This window comes from Manis javanica, chromosome X (genome assembly GCF_040802235.1).
Source record: "Manis javanica isolate MJ-LG chromosome X, MJ_LKY, whole genome shotgun sequence".
NCBI classification, from domain to species: domain Eukaryota; kingdom Metazoa; phylum Chordata; class Mammalia; order Pholidota; family Manidae; genus Manis; species Manis javanica.
In genome coordinates, this window is record NC_133174.1 from 73,605,466 (window position 1) to 73,617,677 (window position 12,212).

The 12,212-nt window shown below is 36.4% G+C and overlaps 1 protein-coding gene across 3 annotated transcripts in view; it reads right to left on the minus strand.

Moving 5' to 3' along the window:
- CHM (CHM Rab escort protein) overlaps nt 1-12,212 on the minus strand; it is a 215,684-nt gene that overhangs the window by 132,077 nt on the left and 71,395 nt on the right. Inside the window, exon 3 of one of the 3 annotated variants that reach the window (XM_037004812.2) lies at nt 3,982-4,051. The exons of 1 other annotated variant lie outside the window; for it this stretch is intronic. In XM_037004812.2, coding sequence (XP_036860707.1) covers nt 3,982-4,051 — 70 coding nt within the window. Of the gene's footprint in view, nt 1-3,981; nt 4,055-12,212 lie in introns of all 3 variants that reach the window. One more of the 3 variants, XM_037004811.2, reaches the window with a different exon arrangement.

Genomic DNA, 12,212 nt, shown 5'->3' on the forward strand with positions numbered 1-12,212 from the left:
AAGGAAGAAACAGAAAATCTAAACAGACCAATTACCAGCAATGAAATTGAATCAATAACCAAAAAACTACCCAAGAACAAAACACCCAGGCCAGATGGATTCACCGCTGAATTTTATCAGACAATTAGAGAAGACATAATACCCATTTTCCTTAAAGTTTTCCAAAAAATAGAAGAGGAGGAAATACTTCCAAACTCATTCTATGAAGCCAGGATCACTCTAATACCAAAACCAGGCAAAGACACCACAAAAGAAGAAAATTACAGACCAATATCCCTGATGAACACAGATGCAAAAACACTCAACGAAATATTAGAAACTGAATTCAAAAATACATCAAGACAATCATACACCACGATTAAGTAGGATTCATCTCAGGGATGCAAGGATGGTACAACATTCGAAAATCCACCAACATCATCCACCACATCAACAAAAAGAAGGACAAAAACCACATGATCATCTCCACAGATGCTGGAAAAGCACTTGACAAAATTCAACATCCATTCATGATAAAAAATCTCAACAAAATGGGTATAGAGGGCAAGTACCTCAACATAATAAAGGCCATATATGACAAACCCACAGCCAACATCATACTGAACAGTGAGAAGCTGAAAGCTTTCTACCTAAGATCGGGAACAGGACAGGAATGTCCACTCTCGCCACTTTTATTCAACATAGTACAGGAGATTCTAGCCAAAGCAAGCAGAGAAAACAAAGAAATACAAGGCATCCAGATTGGTAAGGAAGAAGTAAGTCAAACTGTCACTATTTGCAGGTGACATGACATTGTAAATAAAAATCCCTAAAGACTCTACTCCAAAACTACTAGATCTAATAACTGAATTCAGCAAAGTTGTGGGATACAAAATTAATACACAGAAATCTGTTGCTTTCCTATACACTAACAATGAACCAATAGAAAGAGAAATCAGGAAAACAATTCCATTCACAACTGCATCAAAAAGAATAAAATAACTAGGAATAAACCTAACCAAGGAAGTGAAAAACCTATAGCCTGAAAACTACAAGATGCTCTTAAGAGAAATTAAGGAGGACACTAACAAATGGAAATTCATCCCATGCTCTTGGCTGGTAAGAATTAATATTGTCAAAATGGCCATCCTGCCAAAAGCAACCAACAGATTTAATGCAATCCCTATCAAAATACCAACAGCATTCTTCAATGAACTGGAACAATTACTCCTAAAATTCATAGGGAATCACAAAAGACCCATGGAATCACAAAAGACCCCGAATAGCCAAAGCAATCCTGAAAAGGAACAATAAAGCAGGGGGGTCTCGCTTCCCAACTTCTACTACAAGGCCATAGTAATCAAGATAATTTGGTACTGGCACAAGAACAGACCCCATAGATCAGTGGAACAGAATAGAGAGTACAGATATTAACCCAAACATATACAGTCAATTAATATATGATAAAGGAGCCATGGATATGGGGAAATGACAGCCTCTTCAACAGCTAGTGTTGGCAAAACTGGACAGCTACATGTAAGACAATGAAACTGCATCACTGTCTAACCCTATACACAAAAGTAAACTCAAAATGGATCAAAGACCTGAATGTAAGTCATGAAACCATAAAACTCATAGAAAAAAACATAGGCAAAAATCTCTTGGACATAAACATGAGCAACTTCTTCATGAACATATCTCCCCAGGCAAGGGAAACAAAAGCAAAAATGAACAAGTGAGACAATATCAAGATGAAAAACTTCTGTAGAGCAAAGGACAACATTAATAGAATAAAAAGACATCATACAGTATGGAGAATATATTCATAAATGACATATCCAATAAAGGGTTGACATCCAAAATACATAAAGAGCTCACTTAACCTCAACAAACAAAAAGCAAATAATCCAATCAAAAAATGGGCAGAGGATCTGAACAGACACTTCACCAAAAAAGAAATTCAGATGGCCAACAGGCACATACATGAAAAGATGTTCCACATCGCTAATCATTAGAGAAATGCAAATCAAAACCACAATACGATATCACCTCACACCAGTTAGGATGGCCTCCATCCAAAAGACAAACAACAACAAATGTTGTTGAGGTTGTGGAGAAAGGGGAACCCTCCTACACTGCTGGTGGGAATGTCAATCAGTTCAACCATTGTGAAAAGCAGTATGGAGGTTCCTCAAAAAACTCAAACTATAAATACCATTTGACCCAGGAATTCCACTCCTGGGAATTTACCCTAAGAATGCAGGAGCCCAGTTTCAAAAAGAGATATGCACCCCTATGTTTATCACAGCACTAATTACAATAGCCAGGAAATGGAAGCAACCTAAGTGTCCATCAGTCGATGAATGGATAAAGAAGATAATGGTACATATACAAAATGGAATATTATTCAGCCATAAGGAGAAAACAAATCCTAACATTTGCAACAACATGGATGGAGCTAGAGGATTATTATGCTCAGTGACATAAGCCAGACGAAGAAAGACAAGTATCGAAATGATTTCACTCATCTGTGGAGTATAAGAACAAAGCAAAAACTGAAGGAATAAAACAGCAGCAGACACTCACAGAACCCAAGAATGGACTAACAGTTACCAAAGGGAAAGGAACTGGGGAGGATTGGTGGGAAGGGTGGGATAAGGGGGAAAAGGGGGCATTACGATTAGCACACATAATGTGGGGGGAGAGCATGGGGATGGCAGTAGAACACAGAGAAGACAAGTAGTGATTCTATAGCATCTTACTATGCTGGTGGACAGTGACTGTAATGGGATATGTGGTGTGGACTTGATAATGGAAGGAGTCTAGTAACCATAATGTTGCTCATGCTAAGTGTACATTAATGATACCAAAAAAAAAAAATACTCTCAGACATACTTCCTACAGATAAAGTTCAAAACACAGTTTCTGATAAACACAAACACATGAATACTTAAGGTATAAAGATAAAACAGTTAAATGTCTACTTATAACATGTAGTTTGAATTGTTTCATGAGACACTACTTTACAAATATTGCTTGTTTCACCACACTCTCATTTCATACAATGATATTATTCAAACTGAGTCTTCACTGCATCCTCAGTATAAATGTCTGTGTCCTCACTAGAGGCACTTTTGGACTTATATCCACGTGGTAGGCACATTGTAAATGCTTAGTAAGTTTTGGCTATATTATTCTTACCTTACTGAATAAAATTTTCTAGCCTGTGTCATCCTCTTTTCTCAACTGTCTAAACTCTTTTGAGATATAGCAGTTTCTGATTCCATGTATCATGCTCTCAATAGGAACTTTGTTTCAAGTTACATGTACCATTTACATAAAATCAGGATAGTTTTCTTAATCTGTCTCATAGAACTTGGTGAACTCCACGACACAGCCATATTATTATGCTGAAAACGATCTCTAGAAAACTTCTTTACAATGATACCTAACAGTTGTAGGAGTGAGATTCTACCCTTAGAAAAAAATTACTAAATATATATTAAATTTCTTTCCTTGTTTTTGTTTTTAATGATTGTCAGGTGACTTCTATAATATGCAAAACCACCAATGACTGAGATCATTTTAAAATAACGTATCTTCCCCAATTATTTCTTTCAAAATATACCAATTGAAAGAGCAACTAGCAATATGTAAGGCTGTATAAGGACTGAAATTTTTTTTTCTGAAAGACAGTTTTGTGGAAAAAACTTTGCCTTAGATTTGGCCACACAAAGTAATTAGAAAGTGGTAGCAAGTATATATATGACTTATTCATCAGCCAGCATATCTATTTATACTTAAAAAGTGATATCTAAATTTTGAAGGCACTGGAAAAATATTAGCTGAAAATGTGACTGAATAATTTTCATTAAATAGATAATAAAAATGAGGTACCAAGTCTATGTTACAGATGAAACTCAAGTGTTTTTCTTCAGCACAAGGTTATTATGTAATACAAACACAACCTAGTAGCTTAAAAAAATCAGGTAAGAACTTTACCTGGTATTCCTTTAGCCAGGACAACAGTCCTGAAAAGCTAAAACTGGCCCAGTTTCCTCCATAGTAGCTTCTTCTGAAACAACAAAAAATAAGAGTAAAGAAACATAATTCTTGTATAATAAGCCCCAGAGTACACTGAATCCCACCTACTACATCCTCTCTGGTTCTAGGGTGGGAAAAAGTATTGGTTTTGTTTTCATTTTCATTTTTACTTTGATCTTTCTCCAATGAAATAAAAATCTATAAAAACTATTTTTAAAATTAAAAGCTAAAACATTTAATATGATACACAAAATTGCTCATCTATAATGCTACTGGCTATCCTCTCAAAATTCTGATGTATTTCTCCTCAATCAACTGTTGACATGGGCCTGAAGAAGAGTCAGCTTTAGGCTCAAGTATTTTACCAACAATCACTGCTTTGCTCTTACAGAGAAAATGGTTAAATCAAACACCTGCAAAAGTAGGCCTATTAATACAGATCACTACTGTACTTAGAACCTGATAGTTCTCTCAAGGATAATGCAAATTCATATACTGTTCAGCCACTCTAGTGGGCCTTAAAATTCAGATACAATTTCAGCTATACTAACTATTCTGGATGATCACCCCTTGCTGACATATCAGAACCAGGAAATCAGGAAGCTGTAATCCCTTGGATCAGAGAGAACAGTGGAAGGAGAAGGTGTACAGTACCCAGTATAGAGAAAAGGGAGGAGGGTAAAGAGAGGAATGTTGGAATTCATAGTTTTCCCATAGCAATTTATGCCTTCTTCTCCCTTGCCTGAGAATAACACACTTCTGCCATTCCTTCCCATCCTCCAAGTAAAACACTCAACAAAACTAGAAAATATCCAGAGTGTTGAAAAAAATAAAACAACCCTGAAACCACTCCTTTTATATATTTTGGTTGACATATTTAGATTTAAGCTACCATATGGTCATAAATGAGTAGCTGTAACTACTGGGTGAAAGCTTCATGATATAAGTAAATTTTTAAATGGATACAAGAATTTATAAGTAATAAAAATAAATCAGAAATCTGTCACTGGAATGGACAAAGGTTTCTCAGGACAAAAAAGCAATAGAAACTATTGATAAATTAGAATCCACAAAAGTGAAAAACTTCTCCACAAATTACATAATTTAAAAAAATGAATGGGCTGGGTACAAACTAGAATAAAATATTCACAAAATGTACCTGATAAAGGACTGGTATCCAGTATATATAAAGAATTCTTTCAACTTAATAAGACAGACATTCAAATTTTAAAATGGGCAAAGTGTTTGAACAGACATTTCACAAAGGAAGATACACATGGTTCATGAGAACACGATAAGGAACTCAACATGATCAGTCTTAGTTAAGCACCCATTAAAATAAGCATTAAAAATAAACACAAGATAGATACCTCTACACATCCACCAGAATAGTTAAAATTAAATTGACTGACAATACCAGGTTTGGGTGTGGATCGGAATGCTCATACATTTTGGTGGGAGTATAAATTGGTGAAAGCACTTTGCAAAAATATCCAGCAGTTTCTTACAAAATAAAACACACACCTATCCTCTGTCCCAGTAATTTCATTACTAGATATTTACACACAAGAAAAGCTTATGTTTACAAAAGCCTTGCACAAGATTCTTCATAACAGCTTTATGTATTACTAGCTCTAAACTGGTAACAATTCAAATATCCAACAACAGGAGAATGGATAAATATATCCACAGAATGGATACTATTCATCAATGAAAAGAACAGAACAGTGACACATGCAACAGTGATAAATCTCAAAAACATTATGCTAAGTGAAAGAAGCTTTACCCCAAAATTGTACATTCTGCATGATTCCATTTATATGAACTTCTAGAACAAGGTAAATTAATTAATTTAGTGAAAAATATCCCGAGTAGTTGCATTTGACGGTGGGAATAAAGGCAAGCCTTAACTCTGAAGGAGCATGAGGGAGCTTTACGGAATGATGGTAATATGCTTTATCTTAATAAAGTTCTTAATTACATAAGTATATGCAATTGCCAAAACACATTAAACAGTACATTTAAGAGCTGTACATTTTACTGCATGTAACTGTATATCAGAAAAAGAACCACAAATAAATACTGAACTCTGGCTAATGATATGCATGCTGAACTGTTCCTGAAAAGGTACTGGATGTATATGATTTACTTTGAAAGGCATAAAGGAACAAGATGGAATGATGAACAGATAGAAAAATGAATACATTGATAGTTATGTAATAAAGCAAATTCAGCAAAATGTTAATGGTGGAATCTAGGTAGTGGATACATAGCTGTTCACAGTATAATTTTTTTCAACTTTTCTATATGTCTGTAAATTATAATAAAATGTTAGAAAAACAAAAGAAATCTAACATGAGTTTTCAAACACTAACCATGATATACCAGTTTCCAAGGTATTTTCTGCTTTTACAAAAGCCTATAAAAACTCTAAGAAAAAAGGCCATCTTGCTGTTTCTTTCCCTTATTAGATGACCTCAAGTCAGTTCACGGTCAAAATCTATTCTTCTCTCTTACACTTGGTCATATGGTTTTTGACAGAGCTAATCAGTTCTAGTATCTTTCCACACAGCTCCCATTTTCACCTTTTCCTTTTGATGTGTTCTTAACATCAGCATTTGGTGATCTCATCAAATTATGTATGTAAAGGGTGAAACATGGTTTTCATTAATGTGCTCTTTCTGGCGAAAGAGGGTAATATAATTATTAATAAACTCACTATAAAACCAACACAGATTTTGACTAAATTCATTTTGGTATTTATATGGCTCAAAATATGGTTTTTAATACCCCTTACAGAGAAAGCCAAAGACTTTAAATATCAAAATCAATATGACAAAAAGAAAAAAATAAATGTAACTTTCTAACATGCTCTCTAGAACACTACTGCAATAGAAATAGTAACAAAGTCCACCAAATGTTTTCTTAAATTTTATCTTTAAAGATAGCTTCACAACTCAACACTCAAAATCAATTCATAAAATACAATTTCCATTGTCTTTAAAACTATTTCTAAAGAGACTAACAAGGCTAAGTTCCTGGTTTGGTTTTTAAAACCCATAGATACAATTTACATTAAAGACAAAGTATGAAATTCCTGACTGAGGGGAAAAAATGAGAAAAAAGGGGAATGGAACATTTTCTGCCAATTTTGTGTCACAAGTGCCTCTGTACAACAAGTAAAAGAAAAAGTAGTTTATGATGAAGGATGATGTTTATCTATAATGCCAGGAATACTATTTTATATGATGAAAAAGATATCCTTAAAACTAGAGTCTCTTTGAGGAACTAGATAATCAGTATTCACAGTATGTAAACAGCAAATATAAAACTAATGTCTAAAGCCCTCAAGTTTTATGATGGGAAAGTGACCTAAAATTTTCAACTCCAATCATAAAAACTATAAATGGACATTTTTACTTTCAAAGATAGAAAGCCCAATAATCGCAATACTGAGGTATAGCTATCCATTGCATGAAATGTTGATCCTAAAATTGTAGAACACATGGTTTTAATCTCTGTAAAGTTTGACAAAGCTTACTCAGAGTACCACCACCTAGGTTTTTCCCTCCCAACACTAAAAAGAAACAACTTACACAACTGTCTCCATTAACACCAACCAATAAAACAATAGGAAAAAAAAACCATTGGTAATCAAAAATCTACCTAAAAACAAAGCCCAAGGTCCAGATGGCTTCACAGCAGAATTTTATCAAACATTCAAAGAAGAGCTAATACAGATCTTCTTTACAATATTCCAAAAGTAGAAGAGAAAGCAATACATCCAAACTCATTCTATGAGGCCAGGATCACTCTAATACCAAAACCAGACAAAGACACCACAAAAAAAGAAAATTATACACCAGTATCCCTGATGACAATACATGCAAAAATACTCAACAAAATATTAGCAAATGCAACTCAAAAATACATGAAAAGATTACACATCATGACCAAGGGGGATTTATTCCAAGGATATAAGGATGGTACAATATTTGTAACTCAATCAATGTCATATATCACATTAACAATAAAAGGACAAAAATCACATGATCATCTCAATAGCTACTGAAAAAACATTTGACAAAATTCAACATCCACTCCTGATAAAAACTCCAAACAAAATGGGAATAGAGGGAAAGTACCTCAACCTAATTAAGGCTGTATACAACAAACCCACAGCTAACATCATACTTAATAGCAAAAAGCAGAAAGCTTTTCCATTAAGATCGGGAAAAAGACAAGGATGTCCACTCTCACCACTTTCATTCAACATATTACTGGAGGTCCTAGCCATAGCAACCAGAAAACACAAAGAGATAAAAAGTATCCAAATTGGTAAGGAAGAAATTAAACTGTCACTATTTGCAGATGACATATTATAACATAAAAACCCTAAAAAAATCACCAAAAAACTATTAGAACTAATAACTGAATTCAGCAAAGTTACAGGATACAAAATTAATACACTAAAATCTACTGCATTCCTATATACTAACAAACTAGCAGAAAGAAAAATCAGGAAAACAACTCCATTTACAATTTCATCAAAAAGAATAAAATACTGAGGAGGCCGAGTCAACATGGTGGCGTGAGTAGGACAGTGGGAATCTCCTCCCAAAAACATATATATTTTTGAAAATACAACAAATACAACTAATCCTAAAAGAGAGACCAGGAGACACAGGACAACAGCCAGACTACATCCACACGTGCGAGAGCCCAGCGCCTGGTGAAAGGGGTAATATACAACCACCGGCCTGGCGGGACCCGAGCACGCCCCACCCCAGGTCCCGGCGGGAGAGGGAGCCCAGGACTGCTAAACACACAGCCCCAGCCACCAGCACCAGAGCGCAGACACAGTGCATGCGTGGAGGGCTGGAAACTAGGGAAACAGGGCACCAAGACCTCTGAGCAGGTTCCAAAGCTGATGCCCCTGTGACAAAGAAAAGCGAGTGCTTTTTGAAAGTCTTAAAGGGACAGGGACGTAACAGCTGGACGGAAACAACACAGGTCACAGCCCAGTGGCTGAAAATTACAGGGAAAACCAGGAGCACTAACCCCCTCGGCAACAGCTCTGAGACCCCTCACGGAGGTAAACAGACAAACAGACCCCGGTCCATTACCCCTAAGGGTGCTGCGAAAGCAGAGAAGCAGCCTAAGGCAGAACACACTCTCAGAAAGGGAGATACCTCCATACCGGACGCGCAAGACACAAAGACACAGTCTACACGCAATTACCCAACACAAGCCACTAGGGGTCGCAGTTGTCCCAGTAAAGAAAGACAAGTAGCAAGTGAAAAGCTTGGCCCTCCGAGCTGACAGTCAATAGCACCTGTCAACATGAAAAGGTAAAAAAATAGGATCCAGACAAGACTAACCCAGACAGCTTCGGCATCTGCTACATCTTCCCCTGAGAAGGAACCTGGGGAGATAGATTTAACCAGTCTTCCTGAAAAAGAATTCAAAACAAAAGTCATAACCATGCTGATGGACTTGCAGAGAAATATGCAAGAACTAAGGAAGGAGAATACAGAAATAAAACAAGCTCTGGAAGGCTTCAAAACAGAATGGACGAGATGAAAGAGACCATTAATGGACTAGAAAACAGAGAACAGGAACGCAGAGAAGCTGATGCAGAGAGAGATAAAAGGATCTCCAGGAATGAAAGAATTCCAAGAGCTGAGTGACCAATTGAAACGGAACAATATCTGCATTATAGGGGTACCAGAAGGAGCAGAGAGAGAAAAAGGGGTAGAAAGTGTCCTTGAAGAAATAATTGACGAAAACTTCCCCAAACTAGGGGAAGAAATGGCCTCTCAGACCACAGAGGTACACAGAACTCCCATGACAAGGGATCCAAGGAGGGCAACACCAAGACACATAATAATTAAAATGGCAAAGATCAAAGACAAGGACAAAGTATTACAGGCAGCCAGAGAGAAAAAAAAGGTTACCTACAAAGGAAAACCCATCAGGCTATCATCAGACTTCTCAACAGAAACCCTACAGGCCAGAAGAGAATGGCATGATATACTTAAGGCAATGAAACAGAAGGGCCTCGAAACAAGAATACTGTATCCAGCACAATTATCATTTAAATATGAAGGAGGGATTAAACAATTCCCAGACAAGCAAAAGTTGAGGGAAGTTGCCTCCCACAAACCACCTCTACAGGGCATCCTACAGGGACTGCACTAGATGGGAGCACTCCTAAAAAGAGCACAGAACACCCAACATATGAAGAACGGAGGAGGAGGAATAAGAAGGGAGAGAAATAAAGAATCATCAGACCGTGTTTATAATAGCTCAACAAGTGAGTTAACTTAGACAGTAAGATAGTAAAGAAGCTAACCCTGGACCTTTGGTAACCACAAACCTAAAGCCTGCAGTGGCAATAAGTACATACCTTTCAATAATCACCCTAAATGTAAATGGACTGAATGTACCAAACAAAAGACACAGTAATAGAATGGATTAAAAAGCAAGATCCATCCATATGCTGCATCCAAGAGACTCATCTCTAACCCAAAGACATGCACAGACGTAAAGTCAAGGGATGTAAAAAGATATTTCATGCAAACAACAGAGAGAAGAAAGCAGGTGTTGCAATTCTGGTATCAGACAAAACAGACTTCAAAATAAAGAAAGTAACAAAAGATAAAGAAGGACATTACATAATGATAAAGGGCTCAGTCCAACAAGAGGATATAACCATTATAAACATATACACACGCAATACAGGAGCACCAACATACCTGAAACAAATACTAATAGAACTAAAGGAGGAAATAGAATGCACTGCATTCATTCTAGGAGACTTCAACACACCACTCACTCCAAAGGACAGATCCACCACACAGAAAATAAGTAAGGACACAGAGGCACTGAACAACACACTAGAACAGACGGACCTAATAGACATGTACAGAACTCTACATCCAAAAGCAACAGGATACACATTATTCTCAAGTGCACAAGGAACATTCTCCAGAATAGACCACATACTAGGCCACAAAAAGAACCTCCGTAAATTCCAAAAGATTGAAATCCTACCAACTAACTTTTCAGACCACAAAGGCATAAAACTAGAAATAAACTGTACAAAGAAAGTAAAAAGGCTCACAAACACATGGAGGCTTAACAACACGCTCCTAAATAATCAATGGGTCAATGACCAAATCGAAAAGGAGATCCAGCAATATATGGAAACAAACAACAACAATAACACAAAGCCCCAAATACCATGGGACACAGCAAAAGCAGTCTTAAGAGGAAAGTATATAGCAATCCATGCATATTTAAAGAAGCAAGAACAATCCCAAATGAATGGTATAATGTCACAATTATCGAAATTGGAAAAAGAAGAACAAATGAAGCCTAAGGTCAGCAGAAGGAGGTACATAATAACGATCAGAGAAGAAATACATAAAATTGAGAAGAATAAAACAATAGCAAAAATCAATGAAACCAAGAGCTGGTACTTCAAGAAAATAAACAGAATAGATAAGCCTCTAGCCAGACTTATTAAGAGGAAAAGAGAGTCAACACAAATCAACAGTATCAGAAACGAGAAAGGAAAAATCACGACGGACCCCATAGAAATACAAAGAATTATAAGAGAGTACTATGAAAACCTATATGCTAACAAGCTGGGAAACCTAGGAGAAATGGACAACTTCCTAGAAAAATACAACCTTCCAAGACTGACCCAGAAAGAAACAGATGAATTACCAGCAACGAAATTGAAGAAGCAGTAATCAAAAAACTACCAAATAACAAAACCCCCAGGCCAGATGGATTTACCTCGGAATTTTATCGGACATACAGGGAAGACATAATACCCATTCTCCTTAAAGTTTTCCAAAAAATAGAAGAGGAGGGGATACTCCCAAACTCATTCTATGAAGCTAACATCACCCTAATACCAAAACCAGGCAAACACCCCACCAAAAAATGAAACTACAGACCAATATCCCTGATGAACATAGATGCAAAAATACTCAACAAAATATTAGCAAACCGAATTCAAAAATACTTCAAAAGGATCATATACCATGACCAAGTGGGATTCATCCCAGGGATGCAAGGATGGTACAACATTCGAAAGTCCATCAACATCATCCATGACATCAACAAAAAGAAAGAAAAAAACCACATGATCATCTCCTTAGATGCTGAAAAAGCAT